This window comes from Mustela erminea, chromosome 15 (assembly GCF_009829155.1).
Source record: "Mustela erminea isolate mMusErm1 chromosome 15, mMusErm1.Pri, whole genome shotgun sequence".
Lineage (NCBI taxonomy): Eukaryota > Metazoa > Chordata > Mammalia > Carnivora > Mustelidae > Mustela > Mustela erminea.
The window spans coordinates 59,183,545-59,206,862 of NC_045628.1; the positions used below are offsets into that span (position 1 = coordinate 59,183,545).

General features: G+C 34.0%; 1 protein-coding gene across 2 annotated transcripts in view; it reads left to right on the forward strand.

The window, feature by feature from the left end:
• The window catches only part of RB1 (RB transcriptional corepressor 1), a 157,994-nt gene that overhangs the window by 6,249 nt on the left and 128,427 nt on the right, over nt 1-23,318 (forward strand). Inside the window, exon 3 of one of the 2 annotated variants that reach the window (XM_032315032.1) lies at nt 22,297-22,412. The exons of the other annotated variant lie outside the window; for it this stretch is intronic. Coding sequence (XP_032170923.1) covers nt 22,297-22,412 — 116 coding nt within the window. The remainder of the gene's footprint in view (nt 1-22,296; nt 22,413-23,318) is intronic. 2 annotated transcript variants of the gene reach the window in all.

Sequence of the window (23,318 nt, forward strand, 5' to 3'; positions counted from 1 at the left end):
CCATTCTAGCTCTTCTAGATAATAGTTGGCAATCTTTTTTTAAACAAGAAGAGAAATGTAGTAACTAAGGTAACTCTTTTTGACAATTAAAGTAGATGATGTTTATTGGAATAGAGGGTGGGTTAAGAGCAAGGATTTGTCATCAGACTAGACTGACTCAGGTCTTAGTTTTACCATTTACTAGCTTCCTGATTTTGAACAAATTACCTAAAATTTCTAAGCCTCAGTTTCATTATTTGTAAAAATGACTAACAGTAATTTCTGAATCTTGGAATTAATAGTGTGGATTAAATAACTTCATGCACATAAAGCACTTATTAGTGTAAATGAATATCTATATTAGATCATACAGCTAGAATAATTTGACTTAAGAACTACCCTGGATGGGGCGCCTGGGTGGCTCAGTAGGTTAAAGCCTCTGCCTTCGGCTCAGGTCATGATCTCAGAGTCCTGGGATTGAGCCCCGCATCGGGCTCTCTGCTCAGCAGGGAGCCTGCTTCCCCCTCTCTCTCTGCCTGCCTCTCTGCCTACTTGTGATCTCTGTCTGTCAAATAAATAAACAAAATCTTTAAAAAAAAAAAAGAACTATCCTGGAAAACTTTATATTAATATAATTTTTAGAAGAACTTGAGAATCAGTTAAAATCCTTGAATTTTTAAAAGTTACTTACCCTCTAGCTCCATCATGTCATTGCAAATGGCGAGATTTCATTCTTTTTTATGACTGAATAATATTCTATTGTATATAGTCCACACCTTCTTTACCTGCTCATCAGTCAGTGGATACTTGAGCTGTTTCCATAATTTGTCTATTATAGATTATACTCCTATAAACATTGGGGTATCCCTTTGAATTAGTATTTTTGTATTCTTTGGGTAAATACCTAGTAGTGCAATTACTGGATCATAGGGTAGTTCTATTTTTAACTTTTTGAGTAATCTCTAATGCTGTTTTCCAGAGTAGCTGCACCAGCTGGTGTTTTCACAAACAGAGCAAGAGGGTTCCCCTTTCTCTACATTGTCTCCAGTGCCTGTTATTTCTTGTGTTGTTGATTTTAGCCATTCTGACAGATGTGAGGTGATACCTCATTGTAGGTTTAATGTGTATTTCCTTGATGATGGGTGATGTTGAGCATCCTTTCATGTATTTGTTGACCATCTGTATGTCGACTGCATGTCATCTGTATGTTCTTTGGAAAAATGTCTATGCATGTCTTCTGCCCATTTTTTAATTGGGTTATCTGTTCTTGGGGTGTTTTATAAGTTCTTCATATATTTTGGATACTAACCCTTTATCTGATATGTCATTTGCAAATAACTTCTCCCTTTTCATAGGTTGCCTTTTAGTTTTATGTTTCCTTTGCTGTGTAGAAACTTTTTATTTTAATCAAGTCCCGATTGTTTATTTTTGCTTTTGTTTCCCTTGTCTCAGGAGACATCTAGAAAGGAGTTGCTATGGTGTCAAAGATGTCAGTGTCAAAGATGTTACTGTCTGCATTCTATTCTAGGATTTTATGGTTTCAGATCTCACGTTTTGGTCTCTAATCCATTTAGAATTGATTTTCATGTTTAGTATAAGAAAGTGGTCCTGTTTCATCCTTGGCATGTTGCTGTCCAGTTTTCTCAAGACCATTTGTTGAAGAGACTTCTTCCACATTGGATATTCTTTCCTGCTTTGTTGAAGATGACTGACTATATAGTTGTGGGTTCATCCCTTAGTTTTCTATTCTGTTCCCTTGATTTTTGTGCCTATTTTCGTGCTGGTACCATACTGTTTTGATCACTACAGCTTTGTAATATAACTTGAAATCTGGAATTGTTATGCCTCCAGCTTTGCTTTTTAAGACAGAATAAAAACTGTATGGTCATTTCAATAGATGAAAAAAACCATTTTACAAAGTACAATATCCATTCATGATAAAAACCCTCAACAAAGTAGGGCTAGAAGGAACATAACCTCAACATAATCAAGGCCGTATAAGAAAAACCCACAGCTAATATCATCCTCAATGGGGAAAACAGCTTTTCCTCTATGGTCAGGAAAAAGACAGGGATGTTCACTCTCACACTGTTATTTAACATAGTACAAGAAGTCCTAGCCACAGCTATCAGACAACAAAAAGAAATAAAAGGCATCCAAATCCGGAAGGAAGAACTAGAACTTTCAGTATTCACAGATGACATGATTTTCTATGTAGAAAACCTGAAAGACTGCCACAAAACTGCTAGAACTAATACATGAATTCAGTGGAGTCTCATGACACAAAATCAACCTACAGAGATCTGTTGCATTTCTATACACCAATAATGAAACAGCAGAAAGAGAAATTAAGGAATCAATTCTATTTACAATTGCACCAAAAACAATACCCAAGAGTAAACCTAACCAAAGAGGCGAAAGACCTGTATTCTGAAAACTATAAAACACTCATGAAAGAAAGATGACCCCAAGAAAGACATTCCATTCTTTTGGATTGGAAGAACAAATATTATTAAAATGTCTTTACTACCCTAAACAATTTACACATTTAAGGAAATTCATATAAAAATACTAACAGCATTTTTCACAGAGCTTAGAACAAACAATCCTTAAATTTGTATGGAACCACAAAGGCCCCAAATAGCCAAAGCAACCTTGAAAATAGTTGAATTTATAAATGTGTGTGTAATGATTCTGATGTGGTAATTTTTCTAAAATTTAAGGAAAGGTCTGTGGTGTTCTGTCTAGAAAAGTGGTTTTTTTTTTTGTATAAATGTTTAATAAGTGTGTAATATGTAATTGCTGTCATTAGATTCGATGCTGTTCATACTGCATATAGGATATAAATAGGGACTTTCCATTAAGAAATTGGCCAGGAGTACTGTTCATGTTGTGACTTACAATGAATCAGTTGTTAAAATTTTGGTTTTCTTTGTGCATCTTAAATGGCTGTATAGAATGGAAAAGGCCTTGGACCTGGAGACAGGAAACTTTTGATGATACTAGTTGCATTTTAGCTATAGGATTTTAGGTAAATTGGTTAATTCTCCAAGTCTCAGTTTGCTTATCTATAAAGCAGAAATGATGTCTGAATGTCAACCTCTTAAGGTTTTGTGTGTGTGTGTGTATATATATATTCAAGAACTTTGAAATATATTGCCCTTGATAGAAGCATTTGTTTTTGTGATATGGATCATTATGTTTAGGAAGATAGTTGAAAGGCATCATTTGGAATTGGAGTAACACTAGGCGTTCCATGTAAGTTACACAGTACTACAGACATATGACCCGTCTTCATGCAGGGTTCTTCGTGCAGGGCTGAAGTTCTTCTATTGCAAATAACTTCTCCTTTGCAAAAGGTTCTTTTAGTAACTTTAAAAAACAGAATATTTTATTTGAAAAATTTTTTTTTTTTTTTTTTTTTTTGAGAGAGAGTGTGTGCACGTGCATGTGGAGGGTGGACAAAGGAAGAGGGAGAGTGAGAATCTTAAGCAGCCTCCACACTCAGTGCACAGCCTGCTCCCGGGCTCAATGTTATGACCCTGAGTTCATGACCTAAACCAAAATCAAGAGTCAGATGCTTAACCAACTGAGCCACCGAGGTGCCCCCAGTGACAGTTTGCTATTATCAAATATCCCATATTCAAAATTTTTCAATTACTTCATGAACTTTTTTTCACATGTTCTAATCAGGATTCAAATAAGGCTCATATAATTGGTTGACTTGTGTCTTAAATCTCTTAATCTATAGATTTTATCTTCTACTTCTGTCCCCCATCCTTTTCTTTTCTTACAATTTATTTGTTGAAGAAACTGGATGGTTTATTCTGTAGAATTTCCTACAGTGTTTACTTTGCAGATTGTGTCTTCTTCATTGTTTAAAATATTTGTCTAATTCTCTGTATTTTCTGGAAATAGATCAGGCCAGAGGCCTGATCAGATGCTGGTTTGATATTTTCTGGAAGAAATATTTTAGAGATATTTTTGTGAATGCCCATTGGGATGCATGTATCTTGTTATGTCCCTTTTTTTGTTATAAGCAACTATTGATGACCATTGACTGAATCCATAGGGGTTGCTAAATGGTAATATGATACTTTATCATTCCTCTTTCAATTATTAGTTGTAATTCTGTAAAGAGAAACTTCTCTTCATTAACTGTTCTTATTCTAAAGTATAGTTCATTCAGGAAAGGAAGGATAAATGCTTTATGCTTTGCTTTTATTGGCTAGTTTCTAAACGAACATATTTGTTTTGTAAGATCCCCCAAAGATGACCAATGATTGTAATCATCATTCCAAATATTATGTTGACAGTACCAGTAGACCAGGTTGTCTATACATATTTAATAAGATTGTTACTTAATCATAATGTGACATATTTTGTAATTTCAAGAATGTTATCTAAGTGGGATTTTACAGTATTTAACCTTTGGGATTGGCTTTTTTCACTCAGAATAAATTCCCTGGAGTGAAACTGTTATCAGTATATTAGTTTGATAGGGCTGCCATAACAAAATACTACAGACTGGGTGGCTTAAACAACAGAAATACATTTTGTCATGTTTCTGGAGACTAGAAGGTCCAAGTTGAGATGTCAGCAGATTTAGTTTCTTTTGGGACTTCTCTGTTTGGCTTGCAGATTGCTGCCTTTTCCTTGCATTCTGGAATGCTTATCCTATGTGCACATATCCCTGGTGGGGTGTGTGTGTGTGTGTGTGTGTGTGTGTGTCTCCAAGTTTCCTGTTCTTATAAGGACACTAATCAGGTTGGATTAAGGCTTACCAAATGTCTTCATTTTAATGTATTGTTCCTCTGTGAGGCCCTATCTTCTAAAACAGTTACATTCTTGGGTACTTAAGGTTAGGACTTCAGCATTTGAGTTTTCAGGAGTTGGGCAGGGGCACAAGTCAGCCCATTGCATTTTGTTGTTATTGTTCAGTAGTATTCCATGGCATGACTGGACCAGTTCGTTTAACCTTTCACTCATTGAAAGACGTCTGCCTCATTCCTAGGTTTTAGCTGTTAGGAATACAGCTGCTGTGAACATTTGTGTATAGGTTTTTGTGTAGATATCAGTTTTCATTTTTCTGGGGGAGTGCAATTGCTGGTCATATGGTATGGTCTATATGTGTTTAATTTTGTAAGAGCTGCCAAACTTTGTTCCAGCTATACCATTTTATATTCCTACCATCAATATATGGGTGATTCAGTTTCCTTATGTCTTTGCCCACTTTTGGTGGTGGTACTATTTTTTTAAATTGGCCATTCTTCTTGGTATGTAGTGATATTTCAGTGTGATTTAATTTACATTTTTCTGATTGCTAATTATATGAGATATTTTTAAAATAGACTTTTCTTTTTAGAATAGTTTTAGGTTCACAACAAAATTAAGCAAAAGGTACAGAGAGTTCCCATATACCCCTTGTTCCACACATGCTTAACCTTTTCCATTATGAACATTGTCACAAGAGTGCTACATTTGTTACACTTGAACCGACTCTGACACATCATTGTCACCCAAAGTCCACAGTTACTGAAGGTCTTCTAAATGTGCCTCTTTGCCATTGTTTATCATGAACAGTGTATTATCTTTTATGTTTTTTTTTGCCCGTTTTTGAGTTTTCATAGATTTCCTATGTGTACAATTATGTCATGTGTGAATAATGATAGCTTTTTTCTTCCTTTATAACATTTTTCTTTCTTTTCCTTGCCTGTTGCACTGGCTAAGATTTCAATACAATGTTGAATAGAAGTGGGAAGAATTCCTGCTGTTAGGGAGAAATCATTCTGTCTTTTACCAGTAAGTGCAATGTTAAGAGTAGATTTTTTCTTAGATTATCAGATTAAGGAATTTTCCTTCTATTCCCAGTTTTCAGATTTTTTTTATTATATCAAAAATAAATGTTGGATTTTGTGAAATGCTTTTTCTGCATCTATTGTGATGACCATATTTTTCCTTTTCTAGACTGTTGATGTGATGAATAAAATTGACTGTTAAAGCAACTTTCCAATCCTGGGTAAATTCCACTTAATCATGATACAGTATTCCTTTCATATATTTTTGGATTTGATTTGCTAAACTTCTGTTAAGAATTTTTGCACATGTATTCATGACGGATAGTGGGTATGTAGTTTTCTCTTTTTGGTTATGGGTTTTTTTCTAGTGTTGTCCCCCCCCCCTTCTATTTTTGTTAGATTTTGTGACAGAATAATGTTGGCCTTATAGAATGAGTTGGGAAATATTTTGTTCTCTTTAATTTTTTTGTAGAGTTTGTGTAAAATTTTTATTTTTCCTTGTTAAATGTTTGGTAAAGCCATATGTATGGCCTCGAGGGTTTTTTTGTTTGTTTGTTTGTTTTGTTTTTTTGGTAGGAAAGTTTTTAACTACAAATTCAGTTTCTTTAAAAGATGTGGGCAATTGTTTTCTTACTTTTTTTTTTTTTTTTTTAAGATTTATTTGTCAGAGAGAGAGAAAGCACATGAGGTGGGGGGAGAAGTGGAGGGAGACGCAAACTCCCTACTGAGCAGAGAGCCCAACATGGGGCTCAATCCCAGGACTCCCAGATCATGACCTGAGCCTAAGGCAGCAGCCCAACTGACTGAGCCACCCAGGTGCCCCTTGCCTTTGTTTTTAAAAGATATTTTCATAGTTAAAAAATTGTAGCTTGGGGGGAACCTGGGTGGCTGAGTCAGTTAAGCATATGCCTTTGGCTCAGGTCATGATCCTGGGATTGAGCCCTGAGTCAGGCTTCCTGCTCAGGAGAGTCTGCCTCTCTCTCTCTCTGCTCTTCCCTCTGCTTGTGTTCTCTAGTTCACTCTCTCTCGTTCAAATAAATAAATAAATGATTTAAAAAAATTGTAGCTTGGCTTTTTCCTGCCAAGTTCCATTGTATTCTAGCTTCCATTGTTTCCGAAGATAAGTCTGCTATCATCCAAATCTTTGTTTCTCTGTATGTAAAATGGTATATTTTATAATATCCTTCTCCCTAGTGAATATTTAATGCTAGACAAGTAGTTTGTCTGTTTTTAGAGAGAGAAAGAGTGTTACCTTTTCTTTCTCTTGCATTAAGTGTTTTATCAAATGAGTTTGGATTTTGTCAAATGATTTTCTGTGCCTATTAATATAATGTTATATTCTTTTTTTCCTCTCTTATTGGTATTACTTTAATTGATTTTCAGATCTTAAGCCAGAATTGCATTTCTAGGATAAGTCTTACTTGATAATGGTGTATAATCTTTTTTATATGTTTGTGAATTTGGATTGCTAGTATTTTGTTAAGGATTTTGGCATATACTCATAGGAGATTTTATCTCTGTTTTCTTTCCTTGTAATGTGTTTGTCTGATTTCAGTATCAGGGTAATACTGGCTTCTCACAGAATAAGTTGGGAGATCTTCCCTTCTAAGAGGTTTTTATGGAGGAATTTGATGAATTGTTACTAATTCCTCTTTAAATATCCAGTAGAATTCACCAGTGGAGCAATCTGGGCCTGGACTTTTCTCTGTGGGAAGTTCTAAAATTACTGTTCAATTTCTATAAGTCTATTCAGATTGTTTATTTTTGAGTCAGTTTTGGTAGTTGGTCTCTCTTAAGGAATTTGTCCAATTCAATTGTTATAAGCATTCATGCTATAGTTTTTTTTTTTTTTAATTTCTGTAAGGTTGCTCTTTATGTCATTACTTCATTCTTAATTTTAGCTAATTTAAGCCTCTTTCTTTTGTCTTGGTCAGTCAAACTAAAAGTTTCTCTATTTTGGTGATCTCTTAAAAAAATAGATTTTGCTTTCACTGATTTTCTCCACTTTTCTATTCTCTTTCTTAATCTGTTTCTTTCCTATTTTTCCCATCATTTATTGCTTTATACTTAATATATATATCAGATAACATTATTAAAGTTAATCATGAACTTTGATCATGAAATACTCATATAGGTCTCATATATAATTATGTATAGTGTAATTATAATAATAATATATAATTGGGCTGCCTGTTTTAAACATTGCTTTTCCTTCATAGCAGTTTTCACTGTTGGCCAATATTTTTTACTACAGTGTACTTTCTTTTTCTGGAGAACCCATACAAGGAATTTAACCTTCATCTCTGAATGAAGAGCCATTAGGCTTCTTCTGAGAACTAACTTATTTAACTTTGTGGTCACTATGAATCTTCTTTTTTTTTTTTTTTTTTAAAGATTTTATTTATTTATTTGTAAGAGAGAGAGAGAGTGAGAGCGAGCACAGGCAGACAGAGTGGAAGGCAGAGTCAGAGGGAGAAGCAGGCTCCCTGCGGAGCAAGGAGCCCGATGTGGGACTCGATCCCAGGACGCTGGGATCATGACCTGAGCCGAAGGCAGCTGCCCAACCAACTGAGCCACCCAGGCGTCCCCACTATGAATCTTCTAATTGAGTATTTATTATTTTGGATGCTTATATCCAAAGCATTATAGCATGCAATTTTTTAGATACTAACATTTTTCCTGTTTTTTAAAAATTATCATTTTTATATTTTGTTTTCAAAATTTCAGAGAAAAATATATATTCAAAAGTCAAATATGCTTCTTTTTAAGAAATCACATTTTATAATAATAAAAAATGAATATCCATTGGCTTCTTTCTATTTCTACCTCTATAGAGATAACCATTGTTAAGTTTTCATTTGCTCTCTACCTCCAATCCTTTCTCCTCCCACCTCACCACACAGATCTAAGGGTTTTTGTTTTACCTAATTGAAGTCTTATGAATTGTTTTAGAAGTATAAATAAATAATTACTATTATTATTACCATTTATTATTATTGTAGTAGGCATTAGATTCATGTGGTTCAAGATTCAAGAGAAATAAAAATTAAACAGTGAAGTTTCTCTCATTCCTATCCTCCAGACACATGCTTTTTCCTTCCAGAAGCAACTAATAAAAGTTTCTAGTTTTTGCATTATTCTCTACTTTGCTTTTCTCATGTAGCAATGTATCTTGAACATCAACTCACCCTCTGTGTTTAGCTTGATATTTTTAGTGGATGTATTTTCCATTGTATGGACATATTATTTACTTATGTACTCCCCTGTTAAGAAAGATTTAGTTTATTTTTGAATATTTGGTACTACAAACAACTGCAGTGAATATCCTTATATCCACATTTAATGCACAAGTAAGAAGATGTAGTGTAGTCTAGAAGTGGAACCTCTGGGTTAAAATTTAATAGATTGTGTCTTTGTTCATAAAATAAAAGTCTGCTCAAATCTCACTCTACCAATGAGATCTACCACCCTGTTTAATACTGTAATCTGCCCTCACTTCTCCCTCAAATTCTCTATCCACTTTACTCTGTTATTTTTGTAGCAGTGTATAGTTTACTTATTTATACTGATTTTTGCTTATTGTCTTTCTCTTCCCCCTAAGGTGTCAGCTTCAGGAAAACAGGAATGCTTATTTTGTTTACTAATGTATTACTAGCAGTTAAAATAGTGCTTGTTGCTCTAGGCATTTAATAAATATTTATTGTTAATTGAATGAATAAAAGAGGGGTGCCTGGGTGTCTCAGTGGTTAAGCCTCTGCCTTCAGCTCAGGTCATGATCTCAGGGTCCTGGGATCAAGTCCCACATTGGGCTCTCTGCTTAGCAGGGAGACTGTTTCCCCATCTCTCTGCCCACCTCTCTGCCTACTTGTGATATCTGTCAAAAAAAAAAAAATTAAAAAAAATTAATAAGAGAATAATGTTCAGAATTATGCTTCCCAGAATGCCCAAGTTCTTTATCTTATATTTTATATTTTTTCTTTAATTTTATTACATATAGTTTCATTAAGATTTTTTAAAAAATCCTTTCTAGTATATTTTGGGATACAAATTATTGAAAATCAACCATAATGAATTTCTTTTTAAAAAATTACCTCTGCCCCACAGGGTGCCTGAGTGGCGCAGTCAATTAAGCCATTAACTCTTAGTTTTGGCTGTGGTCGTGATCTCAGGGTTGTGAGATCGAACCCACATAGGGTTTTGCACTAGCTCAGAGTCTGCTTCAGATTCTCTCCCTCTGCCTCTCCCACTTATGTTCTTTCTCTTTCAAATGAATAAATAAATCTTTAAAAAAATTACCCTCCCCCCCAATTCCCCACAAACATAGAGCCAGATCTGAATTTTGTCCCACCTAATTAGGAATAGATACCAGAAGGATATATGAAATACTCTTCCATAGGATTGAAGTGACCATTGAGATTATTATGGGCTTCCAAGTGTGCTAGGTTGTCAACAGGAGTTGCTTTGAAATAAATGGTTAAATAATCTGTCAGCAAATTACTATTTTTCCTTATTTATACTTATTGTAATTTTAAAGATGTGGTATTCATAATTATTGATGTTCAGGTTGGTAGTTATTTCTCTCTTTTATATGAAGCTATAAACAGATAATCAAGTTTATATGAGACTTAGGTATTTAGGAGAGTTTTGAAGTGAATTATTTTATCAAACATTCTTTATCCTAGTCCTGCTTTAATTTATCTCTTTTATATGTGCTTTGATTTTCTCATCATACAAACTATTTTTTTAAGGTAAGTTGAATCAGAATCATATTGCACTCAAAACTACCAAACATTAATTATTAGCTTCCCCCACCTTGGCTCTGTTTCAGAAAGTCTACCAAACTTTTTAAAATTAAGTTTGTTTATTTTTCCTAATTTTATTCAGACATAAAAGCCAACAGCCAATGCTTTTTATCAACATAAAGGTAAATTATGTTACTGTGCTGCATTGAATTCTAACAAAAGTGACAAATGCCCATTCTAACAAGTGTCTTCCTCACAAGGGCATTATGTAACTGGATGGCTATTTTATTAACTGAGGCTTTATTGAAAGTAGACATATGGGTTTTCTTAAGTTTTTTTAAATATTGAAAAATTTGCCAGATTATTATTTTATGACTTGGAACCCTAGAAACTCCCAGACACAGGACTTTGATGATCAGTGATCTCTTTTGGTTCCCTTCCAATTTGGGATTCTTTTATTCTAATGCCAACTCATTTATTAATTTGATGTTTTCCTTTTTTCAAGTAGAATATGCAGTATTGGAAGAAGGAGTTGGTGTGCAAACTTTGGAAGATACCTTTTATCCATAAAATTCAATCCGGGTTATCAGAATGATCTCTCTCCTCAGTGTATTTTAACCTTGTTCCTAAGAGTGGTAGATAATAGATTCATAGATCTTTTACAGAAAAACCAATTAATTAATAGCTGTTTGCATTTGGTAGAGGTTTTCTCTCCTATATTGTTATATCTTTTTGGGATCATCTTTGGGACTTTGACTCAATAAACTAAGCAGACAGCTTGACCAGAAACCATGTTCCAGGTCAGTCATCTATCACCTGTTTAGAAAATGAGTTCTGTAGTATCATTTCTTTGTGTGAGTTACTCTTGCTTGTACTCATTAGTTGTTACCAATGTATGAATGGGAGTTGAAGAAACTATAGTAGAACTAGTCTTACCTTATACCTTGTATTGGTGATTGAATTGATGCTTGTTTTTCTGAGTGTACTAAAGGGGAAAAAAAGCTATTCCATTCTATATTGGGGTATAGCTATTAGTACTGCTTTAAAAAAAAATACATAACGCCAAGTTAGTGCTGGATACTTCACTAAGCTCTTGGGGGTATAGCAATGAATTAGGTAGAACTGTTTTACCTTCCAGATGTATATATAGACTGGTTGAGATATGGACAAATAAATAAGTAAATCACAGTTCAGTTGAATGTTTAGATATTCCTATCCACTGAGTTCTGTAGAAATTCTTAAGGGAGGAAGCCCCATCTCTTGGGCAGTGGGTCAGGTAAATCTGAACTTGTTAGGTACTTATTTTTCTGGTAGTGGAGTCAACTCTCTCCTCACAAGGGCATTGTGTAACTCCATGGCTGATTCACCTGATGTTTACTCCTGTGTGTTGTATCACAAATGGGATTGAGTACAAGTAAGATTAGCTTTTGCATTCCTTTTCTTGGCTAAGCCACTCTTGACTTTTACTTCTGAGCACATCAAAGAATGTATTTAACACTAACTGCGGTCAGCCATTATTACACAAGTGAGAGAGGTGGGATTTTCTGACTATTGGTCTGTTATCCCTTTGGTTCCTACATATAACCTTGATGAGGAGGAAATCCAAGAGTAGAAGATAAAGACAGCTCTTATTGCCTCCAGTCCTCTATTATATTATTATATTCCTGTAATATATTTAATTTGTAACCTTATTGTTAATCATTGGTTACAATCCTATGAGTCAAGAGTAAGGATGTGTCCTACTGACTGTGAGTTAGAAAGTATATTTCTTTTTTAAAAAATATTTTATTTCTTGGGGCGCCTGGGTGGCTCAGTGGGTTAAGCCACTGCCTTCGGCTCAGGTCATGATCTCAGGGTCCTGGGATCGAGCCCCGCATCGGGCTCTCTGCTCAGCAGGGAGCCTGCTTCCCCCTCTCTCTCTCTGCCTGCCTCTCCATCTACTTGTGATTTCTCTCTGTCAAATAAATAAATAAAATCTTAAAAAAATATATTTTATTTCTTTATTTGAGAGCAATAGAAAGAGAGGGCATGAGCACACACAAGCAGGGGGATGGGCAGAAGAAGAGGGAGAAGTAGACTCCCTGCTAAGTGTGAAGCCTGAAGACCTGCCCCCCACATCTCAGGACCCTGAGATCATGACCTGAGCTGAAGTTAGATGCTTAATTGACTAAGTCACCCAGGTGCCCAAAAGCACATTTCGTATGGCTTATTTTCATCTTGTCCATGGCTAATATTTTTAACTTTCAAAATTCAGTTTAAATTCATGTTGAGTTACGGTAGGTAAGATAATTTTCTGATGCCTCCAAGATGATTTGTGTTACCACATGGTGGAGCTCTTTTGTAAGTTAGTGCATTTTAAAGCAAGTACATGTCATCATCAACTGGGGGTTATCATTAGGGTGGTTCAAGTGCACTAAACTAAATGCTACCTTAATAGGTAGCCTCTTCAAATGTTGATTGTAGATTTTGATTTAAACTATAAGATAGGTAATTAATGTTTTAATATCTTTAAGATTTTTCTCTTTAGTATTCCTACTTTTTCTGTTTATTGCTTTGTATAAATTTAGCACTTATTTATTCATTTTAATTTAATTTATTTATTTTTAAGGTTTTATTGATAGAGTGCAGGTGTGAGCGCACAAGCAGGGGGAGCAGCAGGCAGAGGGAGAGGAAGAAAACACCCTGCTGAGCAGGGAGCCTGATGCAGGGCTCAATCCTAACACCTTGAGATCATAACCTGAGCCAAAGGCAGAGGCTTAACTGACTGACCCACCCAGGTGCCCCTAAAACTTTTTAATTTTACTGACTTTCCTACTATAATTGTATTAATTTAGAAAATGTATCTAGGAATAATGAATAAAATGAAAATCATTTGTAATCCTACCCTGTAGAGATAATAATTAACATTTTGATATATTTTTGCTTTCCCTTTTTAATCAAAATATACTCAGAATTTTGAACTTTGGTGGGGTTTTTTTTCCTCTTAACATATCTTTGACATTTTCCTGTTTCCTTATAATCTTTGAAATATTTTAAGGGTTTTAGATCATTGTGTGATAGAGCTCCATTACAATTTATTTAAATATTCTATTTTAAGATATTTAGGTTTTCCCACTGTTTTTGCTCTTACAAATAATTCTTTAACCTCTATTACACTAAATCTTATTTTCCTAATTTTTATTTAAATTTTAGTTATTTAACATACAGTGCAGTATTGCTCTCAGGAGTAGAATTCAGTGATTCATCACTTACATACAACACCCAGTGCTTATCACAACAAGTGCCCTCTTTAATACCCATCACCCATCTAGCCCAATTCCCACCCACCTCCCTATATCAACCCTGTTGGTTCTCTAGAGTTGTTAAGAGTCTCTTACGGTTTGTTTCCCTCTCTCCTTTTTTCCTCTCCTCCAATATGTTCATCTGTTTTCTTTCTTAAATTCCATATTTGAGTGAGATCATGTGGTATTTATCTTTCTCTGACTGATTTATTTCTCTTAGCATAATGCACTCTAGCTCCATCCACATTGTGACAAATGGCAAGATATCATTTTTTTGATGGCCAAATATATTCCAGTGTGTTTGTATGTGTGTGTTTGTATACACACACCACATCATCTTTATACATTCATCAGTTGATGGACATTTGGGCTCTCTCCATAGTTTGACTATTGTTAGTAATGTTGCCAAAAAGGTCAGGGTTCATGTATTCCTTTGAATCTGTATTTTTGTATCCTTTGGATAAATAACTAGTAGCACAGTTATTGGCTCATAGGGTAATTCTATTTTTAATTTTTTTGAGGAGATTCCATGCTGTTTTCCATTTTATATTACCACAAGCAGTGCAGGAGGGTTCCCCTTTCTCTGGATCCTTGCCAATGCCTGTTGTTTCTTGTGTTGTTGATTTTAGCCATTCTTACAGGTGTGTATCTCATCATAATTTTGGTTTGTATTTTCCTGATGATGAATGATGTTGAGCATCTTTTCATGTGTCTGTTAGCCATCTGGATGTCTTCTTTGGAAAATTTGTCATTCATGTCTTCTGCCCATTTTTTAACTGGATTATTTGGTTTTGGGGTATTGAGTTTGGCAAGTTCTTTATAGATTTTAGATACTATCCCTTCATCAGATATGTTGTTTACAAATATCTTCTCTCATTCCATAGGCTGCCTTTCAGTTTTCTTTTTGTTGTTTCTTGCACTGTGTAGGAGCTTTTTATCTTGATGTAGTCCCAATAGTTCAGTTTTGCTTTTGTTTCCCCTGCCTCTGGTGATGTATTATACTAAATCTTAATTAAACTCTCCAGATATTTTCATTGGATAAATTCTTAGATATAAAACTGAACTCCTAGGGATCTTGATCATATTATCAAAATGTCTTTCAGTTGTTACTCTTTTGAGGTTCAGTCTTTTCAAAATATGTTTGTTGGAAAGTAGCATTTTTTTCTTTTGCAGAATGCTTGTTCCTGTCCTTGCCCATTTATTTTCTTCCTGTTCTACCATTTCTTTTTGGTAATTCTTTTGGCTGGGTAAGAATTTTTCTCTGCTTTAACCATTTTTGATGTCCTCTTCTAAGCCCTTTTCATAATTATCAACTAAATTTTTAAGAAAACACGTAGGTTACAGATTTTAGTTGTAAATTGCCATTGGAAAATAAGCTGTTGATCTTGAGAGAGCAGTCAGGGCTGGAAAGCAGGATAGGATATGCTAATTATTTGTATGGAAATGGTAGGGTTTGCTGTGGAAGCAAATGAGATTGCTGAGAAAAACAGAATATGGTGGAAAAAAGTCTTTGGAGTTGGGAAACACTGAAAAAGTTGTGAGAGAGAAAGAAATGAGAATGTGGATATTAGAGTGTTTTAAAAGGTAAGAGAAAAAGTTTCATTGCACCAGTATCAGATGCCACATAGAGGTCTTTGTGGATGAACCCAAAAAAGGCCATTTAGTTTGGAAAGACAGATCTTTGAAGACCTAGAGAATAGCCTCAGTATAATAGTGCCTGTGTAGTTAGCATATGTGTTCAGTGGATGTACTATGTGTGTGTCCTGTGAGAGTGTATATGGTGAGTGGGTGTGTGAATAGTGAGAAGGTAAAAGGATTGTCTGTGAAGGGAGGATGGTAGCTTGATAAGGTCCAGACGTAGAGATATGGGTCATTTTTGTTTTTAAGGTGATACAGGCTTATTTGTAACGAAAGAGAAAGAAGCTTTTAGAAGGAAAACTGTTAGAGAAATTACAAAAGATAGAGGGAGTAATGAAAAAGCCACCAGGTCTTGAAGGAGATGAGAGGCAATGAGATCTGAAAATAGGTGGTAGAAAGACCTTAGAGTTGTTAATTTGAGAGTGGAGGAGAATGTCCATTTGTAAAGATCAGAAGAGAAGAGGAATTTAGAGATGAAGATGCAGAGACATTTTGAAGACTGGGAGATATGATAATTAGAAAGTATTTGATGTAGAGAAGAATGTTGAAGCTTTAGGTATTGTGATTCTTTAACTTTCTAAAATAAAATAAAAATCAAGAATACAGAATAGTAAAATAATTAAGAATACTCTTGGTGAGGTGATAAGATTAAGGATCTCATACTGAAAATGTTAGGAACATCAATGTAGGAATATAACAAGGAAATATTCTCAAAGGAATGGAGCAATACTAAATTGAGTGTTAGGAAACTTGGGTTTTAGTTCTGTGGCATTGACTGGCTGTATTGCACAAGTCTCAGTTCCAGTCTTTAATTTCTTAATTTGCAAATGAGAGGTGAATCAGGTGACCTTTTCAGATTGGAAAATCCTGAACCAAACTAAAAAAGAACAAAACATGTAAAACCACATTAGTCAAGACATTCTAGTATTGTTGAAAAGAAAGACAAGCTGGGCAGTAGAATAGACCAGAGGATCCATAAATAGAATCCACACATATATGCTCAGTCTTTGTATACAAAGGTTTGAAGGTAATTCAGTGCAGGAAGACTATCCCTCTCACCAAGTGATGTTGGAGCAACTGAATGGATATTCACATACAAAGAATGAACTTTGATCTCTGCCTTGTAACACTTATAAAAATTAACTTGATTTAGAGACCTAAACTTGTAGAAGATGACATGGGATATATTTGTTTGGAATTTAAGAAAGAAAACAGATGAACATATTGGAGGAGAGAAAAAAGGAGAGAGGGGAACAAACCATAAGAGACTCTGGTTAAGCAGAGATTTCAAAGATAATACCACGAAATACCAAGATAATACCTTAAAAACATCATCCATAAAAGAAAAAATAAATTGAGCTTCATTAAAATGAAAAACTTATGTTTTTTGAAATACATTGTTTGAGAAAATGAAAATACAAGTCACAGAACAGGTGAAAATTTTTGCAAAACACCTATCAAAGAATTTGAATCCAGAAGTATAAATAATTCTTACAGCTTAATAAGACAAACAACTGAATAGAAAAGATTGGAAAAGACCTTTTACCAAGGAAGAGATACAGATGTTAAGTAAGATTTGAAAAAACAGTCAATGTCATTAGTCCTTGGGAAAATGTACCACTACACATATATTAGGATGGCTAGAAAACCAGCAACAAACATTGGAAAAACAGTTTGTTGGTTTTTTATAAACTTAAACTAATATTTAACATAGAACTTAGCTGTTCCCCAACTAGATATTTGCTCAAGAAATGAAAACATATATCCATTTAAAGACCTATAGTTGGATATTTAGGGTTAAGGTTAGTAGCATTATTTATAACATATGTACTCAAGTCTTAGAATGGATAAACAAATTGTGGTATATTCATACAATGGAGTACATTCAGAAATTAAGTGGAATAAATACTGATAGATATAATAGTATAGATAAATCCTCAGAAGCTTGCTAAGTGAAAAAAGCCTGACAAAAAAGACTACAAACCATATTATTCCATTTGTATGACATTCTGGAAAAGGAATTAAAATCGGTTCAGTGATTGCCTGGGGCTAGGGGTCATTAAACCTGATTTCCTAAACGTACACACACACACACACACACACACACACACACACACACACACACACATCCATTATTCCCAAGGTTGGATATTTATGGTATAGAGAAGATCAAATAGTGAGTGGTATTGAGACCACTATGGTGTAGTGGAATGAGTGCTAGATTCACTGATAATGGTAATGCTGCTGCTGATAATTAATTCTGATTCAGTAGGTACAATGCCAGGCACCAAACATTACTTAAGAGCATTCTCACTGCTAATTTTTGTGGTGATTCTATGATCAGACACTATTACTGTAATTACTATTTTCATAGAAATTGAGTCTTTATTGGATTTAAACAAGTTGCCCACAGTTACACAACTCAAATATGCATTCAAACTCTTGAGTGTTTGACACCAAAATCCATGTTCTTAAATAAGAGAATGTAAGTTCCAGGAAGATACAGAATTTTTGTTTTTGTTTTTGTTTTCACCATTGTATTCCCCAGAGTCATAACCATGGCAGTTGTATAATGAATATTTCTTAAGAAATTTTTAGAGATGTCAAATTTTGGAGGATACTAAAAAAACAAAAAGGAAGTATAAAGAAGCCTATATGAAGGTAAAGATGATTTTAGTGTAGTTTAGTGTTTAAACTGATGCTTTTCATTTAAGCATTTATCATATCAAATGACTTTGTGTTAAATTGTGGTGTCTATGTCCTAATATAATCTGCTGTTTTAAAAAGTGAACAAAGTAATTATAGAGTAGGATTTTGTAGTTAATTCTAATATTTCTGGCTTTGTAAATTTTTTCCATCTAGCAAATCTTGGTGGCAGCTAGGTATAAGATCAGACTAAGTCAGTGTTATTGGTTATAACTAAACTACAAGCCCTTCTTGTTTGTACCTGTTGGGGTGTGTGTGTCCAGAAAGTCTACTTCTAGGAGTCTTCTAGTTGGAAACTGATCATTTCCTTTGCATAGATACACAAAAATATTTGCTTATAAATGAATAATCTAATTCATCTCATCTGTTACACGTTTCTCTCTGACATATTTAATATTTAATGGTCTGAAGTTTAAAAGTAACATTTATTTTTCTTCCATAGATAAATGTGTATGAAGAAGAAAAAACACTTTATCCAAAAAAGAATTAATTGAAATGTAGCTAGAACAATAACAACAACAGCAAGCTTTACAAATATCTCTGAAATAATAGTCATATGTTTTGCTTGTAGGAAAATTCCTTAGGTCCTTAAAAATCCGAACCTATTTATAGAACATTTCATTTAGGCATTTTATCATTTCAGTGAATGTGTGTTGAATTGTGTTGGCTATGTCCTAATAAAATCTGTTATTTTTAAAAAATGAGCAAACAGTGTTCTCCTTTTAATAACTTTACTTCATTTCTCAACTTTCAAAACATTTAAAAAAAAATTACAGTTCCTGAAAGTACACATATTGAGGGCAGTTAGGTTTAACAGGTGATAGCCTGAGAGCAAGGAAGCAAACCAAAAATCTAAGAAATAAGCACAAAAAATTATAAAAAGTAATGTAGTGTGGGGGTTATTTATTATAGGGACAAACAACCTTTTACCTCTTAGTTGTTTCTGAGAAATTAACCATATTAATATAAGCACATACACAAAAGTTGATGTTCATTTTATTAAAACATAATATACTTATTAGTCATTGTAACAGTTGAGCTATATAGACTTTGTTCATTTTCAGAAATAAAGTTATTTAACATAGTTTCAAAAATCAAATTTATCGAAGCATTATTTACAGATACTAAAGTCAACCAGTTTTGAGTGACTAGTTCATTAAGTTTAACAAATGCATTCAGCCATGTAATTACCACCATAAATTAAGATATAGAAATGTTTGGTTACTCCAGAAAGTTTTCTCCTTCTCCTTTGTAGTGATTCTTCACACCTCCATTCCTGTTCCTATGCAGCCACTGGTCTACTTTTTGCCATTAAAAATTAATTTTGCCTCTTCTAGAATTTTGTAGGAAAGGAATCCCACAGTATACAGGATGTACCCTGTTTTCTCTGGCTTCTTTTTCTCCATGTAGTAATTTTGATATTTATCTATGTTGGGTTTATTTGTACTTTTCCTTTTTATTGTTGAATAACATTCCATTATATGGATATATCACAGTTTATCTGTTCACCTGTTTTTGAATATTGGGTTGTTTCTAGTTTTTTGGTTTTTATGATTGAAGCTGCTAGTAAGATTCACGTACAAATGGAAAGAATTCCACTTCTCTTGGGAAAAATCCGTCTATCTGGGAGTGATATTGCTAAGTATTACGGAAAGTGTATAGTTAATGGTATAAGAACTTGCCAAACTTGTTTTTCAGTACGGTTGTACCATTTCACATGGTCACCAGCTGTGTCTGAGTATTCCTTGCTCTACATCCTCATCAAACTTTGATATTGTCTTTTTAATTTAATAATTTTAGTGGATGTATATTTATAAGTTTTAAAAGATTTGTATAGAAATGCAACAGATATCTGCATATTGTGGAATTTAAGAAACAAAACAGGCAAAGGAAAAAAAGAGACAACCAAGAAACACACCCTTAACTATAGAGAACAAATTGATGGCTACCGAGGGAAGGTAGGTGGGGGGCTGGGTGTGAAATAGGTGATGGAGATTAAGGAGTGCCCTTGTCCTGATGAGCACAGGGTGATGTGTGGAAGTGCTGAATCACTATATTGTATACCTGAAAGTAATATAGCATTGTATGTTAGCTGTACTGGAATTAAAATAAAAAATAAAAATATTTTATTTTTTAAGTAGCTAAAATTAAGGAGAAGTTTAGAGTTGGATAGTGATAAACTTTTTGTTGTCAATGAAATTTGATAATCCAGGAACGCCTTGGTGGCTTGGTTGGTTGAACATCTGCCTTTGGCTCAGGTCATGATGATGGGGTCTTGGGATCCAGGCCCATAATAGGCTCCTTGTTTGGCTGGCAGCCTGCTTCTCCCTCTGCCTGCTGCTCTCCCTGCTTGTCCTCACTCTTTCTCTGATAAACAAACAACAAAAAATATTTTTCAAAATTTTATAATCTAGAATAATTTTTTAAAATATTTATTTATTTATTTGAGAGAGAGAGAGAGAGACTGTGAGCTGGGGCGGGGGGCAGGTGGAGAGGGAGAGAATCCTGACCCTGATATTCTGACTTGAGCTGAAACCAAGAGTTGACTGCTTAACTGACTTAACATCTAGGTGCCCCAGAGTAATTCTTTTCTTAAAGCTTATGTATAATTGAGATTTCAAAACAATGTAAATTTGTATCACATACTTTTCAGTTCTAGTATAACATCCAATTAAGAGTAAGCAAATTGTTCCAGTTTTGTAATAGAACATCAGATAATTTGGTATTTCTTTTATTTTCAATTTAATGTAATCAAATTTTATCTATAAAACATACATATTTAGAAAGTAATACATATTTTTAGGGGAAAAGGTAATGATAGTGAAATTATAATAAAAGTATTTTAATGATAATCATAGCTACCACTCATCAAGTACTAATTATATGTCAGGCATTATGCTAAGGGCCTTATGTTGTATAATTACATTTAATTCCTACTAAATGAGATATTTTTTATTATTTCCACTTCACAAAGAAAGCAATAATGGCACTGAGGGATATGAATTTCACAAGGTTAAAAAATACCTGAGTCCATAGATTATTTTAAAAATGAATGAATCAGGGGTGCCTGGTTGGCTCAGTGAGTTAAGCGACAGACTCTTGATTTCTTCTCAGGTCATGATCTCAGGGTCCCGGGATTAAGCCCATGTTAGGCTCTGCCATCAAGAGGGAGTCTGTTTGAGGATTCTTTCTCCCTCTCCTCTGTCCCTCCCCTGCTCACATATCCACATGTGTGAGCTCTCTCTCTAAAAATAAATGTCTTTAAGGACACCTGGACCCTAGTAGCCTAATGGATAAGGCATTGGACTCCTAAGGGCACCTGGGTGGCTCAGTCATTAAGCGTCTGCCTGTGGCTCAGGTCCTGATCCCAGCCCCACATCGGGCTCCCTGCTTGGTAGGAAGCCTGCTTCACCCTCTCCCGCTTCTCCTGCTTGTGTTCCTACTCTTGCTGTCTCTCTCTCTGTCAAATAAATAAATAAAATCTTAAATAAATAAATAAGTAAATAAATAAAAATAAATGTCTTTAAAAAATAGAAGTAAATCAGAGCAAAAAGAGGATAATTATATAAGAGAGTAGCCTTGTTTTTTAAAAAAACAGTATATATAATAAACTCGAAAATCTTTTAAGTTGGCTATGAGGACATTGGATTATTTAAAAATGAAAGTGTTGGGGTGCCTGGGTGGCTCAGTGGGTTAAGCCTCTGCCTTTGATTCAGGTCATGGTCTCAGGGTCCTGGGATCGAGCCCCACATCGGGCTCTGTGCTCAGCCGGGAGCATGCTTCGCTTGCTCTCTGCCTGCTTCTCTGCTTACTTGTAATCTCTCTGTCAAATAAGTAAATAAAATCTTTAAAAAATAAGATAAAATAAAAATGAAAGTATTTACTTCAGAGAAGACCCTAAATTTTTCACAGTAAGTTGTAATTTAACTTTTGTGATCTTTCTAGTATTTTTTTTATTTACAATGTAAAATTTAAGTGTTGCTGATTAGTTTAGAATTAAATGCTTTAGAGTATATGCCATCATAAGGATTTAAAAACATTTATTTATATTGAATAAGAAAAAAATTATCATATAGTACAATTTTAATATGGTATTCAGTGTGTGAATGATTAATGAAATATTTGAATTTTTTTTTTTTTTTTTGTACGCAGGAAGGTTATGTTCAAAGGAAAAAGGAGCTATGGGGAATCTGTATCTTTATTGCAGCAGTTGATCTAGATGAGATGCCATTCACTTTTACTGAGCTACAGAAAAACATAGAAACCAGGTAAAATTTCTTATATCAATATAGGCCTCTGCCATCAAAGAAAAGTATTTCTGAACTTTCCTCTTAAATAGAATTTAGGGAACTAGTGAGAAATGCTAAAATTAAATAACACTTAAAGGACTTAGGTCAACCTAAGTCTCCTTCAACCTAAGGCTCATGGAGCCTTAACAAATGTGTTATTTATGATATAGTTCCTCAAGAATTTTGTATCCTGGGAAATTTTTCTTTTTATTTTATTTTATTTTTTTTAATCCTGGGAAATTTTTCATCATGTCTCCCACTCTCTAGAACTTTCTAATTGTAGCTATTGAGGAAGTGGAAAAAAGAGCAAGGGTTTATAAAGTAGGGTTATTAGATTAAAATTTTTATAAAAGTTGTGGGAGTCTAGAAGAATTTAGTTAACATTTATTAATGTTTAATATTACTTAATGTAACACATGCATAAGTATATACTTTTTGAGACTGTATATCCAGTTGAGTTTCCATAATTACTCAAATAATTGTTTGTTGTTGAGCTTATAAACCGTATACTTATAAGAAGAATTTACTAATTTGTTTCCAATAATTCCTGAATGTTATCTTGAGCAGCTTTGTGCAACATCTAGTCATTTCATTTGCAGCATTTTACAAAATGTAACAGTAAATAATTTTACTAGAAAGATAGTAGTATATATTTCTTCTTGGATAAAATTATCTAGAATTAAACATAATTAGTATTTTATTTAAGTGAGATAAATTGCCGCATTTTTCAGTGACTCTTTCTTACTATCTCTAAATAAAATGTGGAAACAAAGAACTTGTATAGTCATATTTTAGCTTACTGAATTAGAATTAGAATCTCAGAGATTTCATTAAAATTTATACAAGTAATTATATAGGTAAATTTCTGCGTTAATTTATATTATA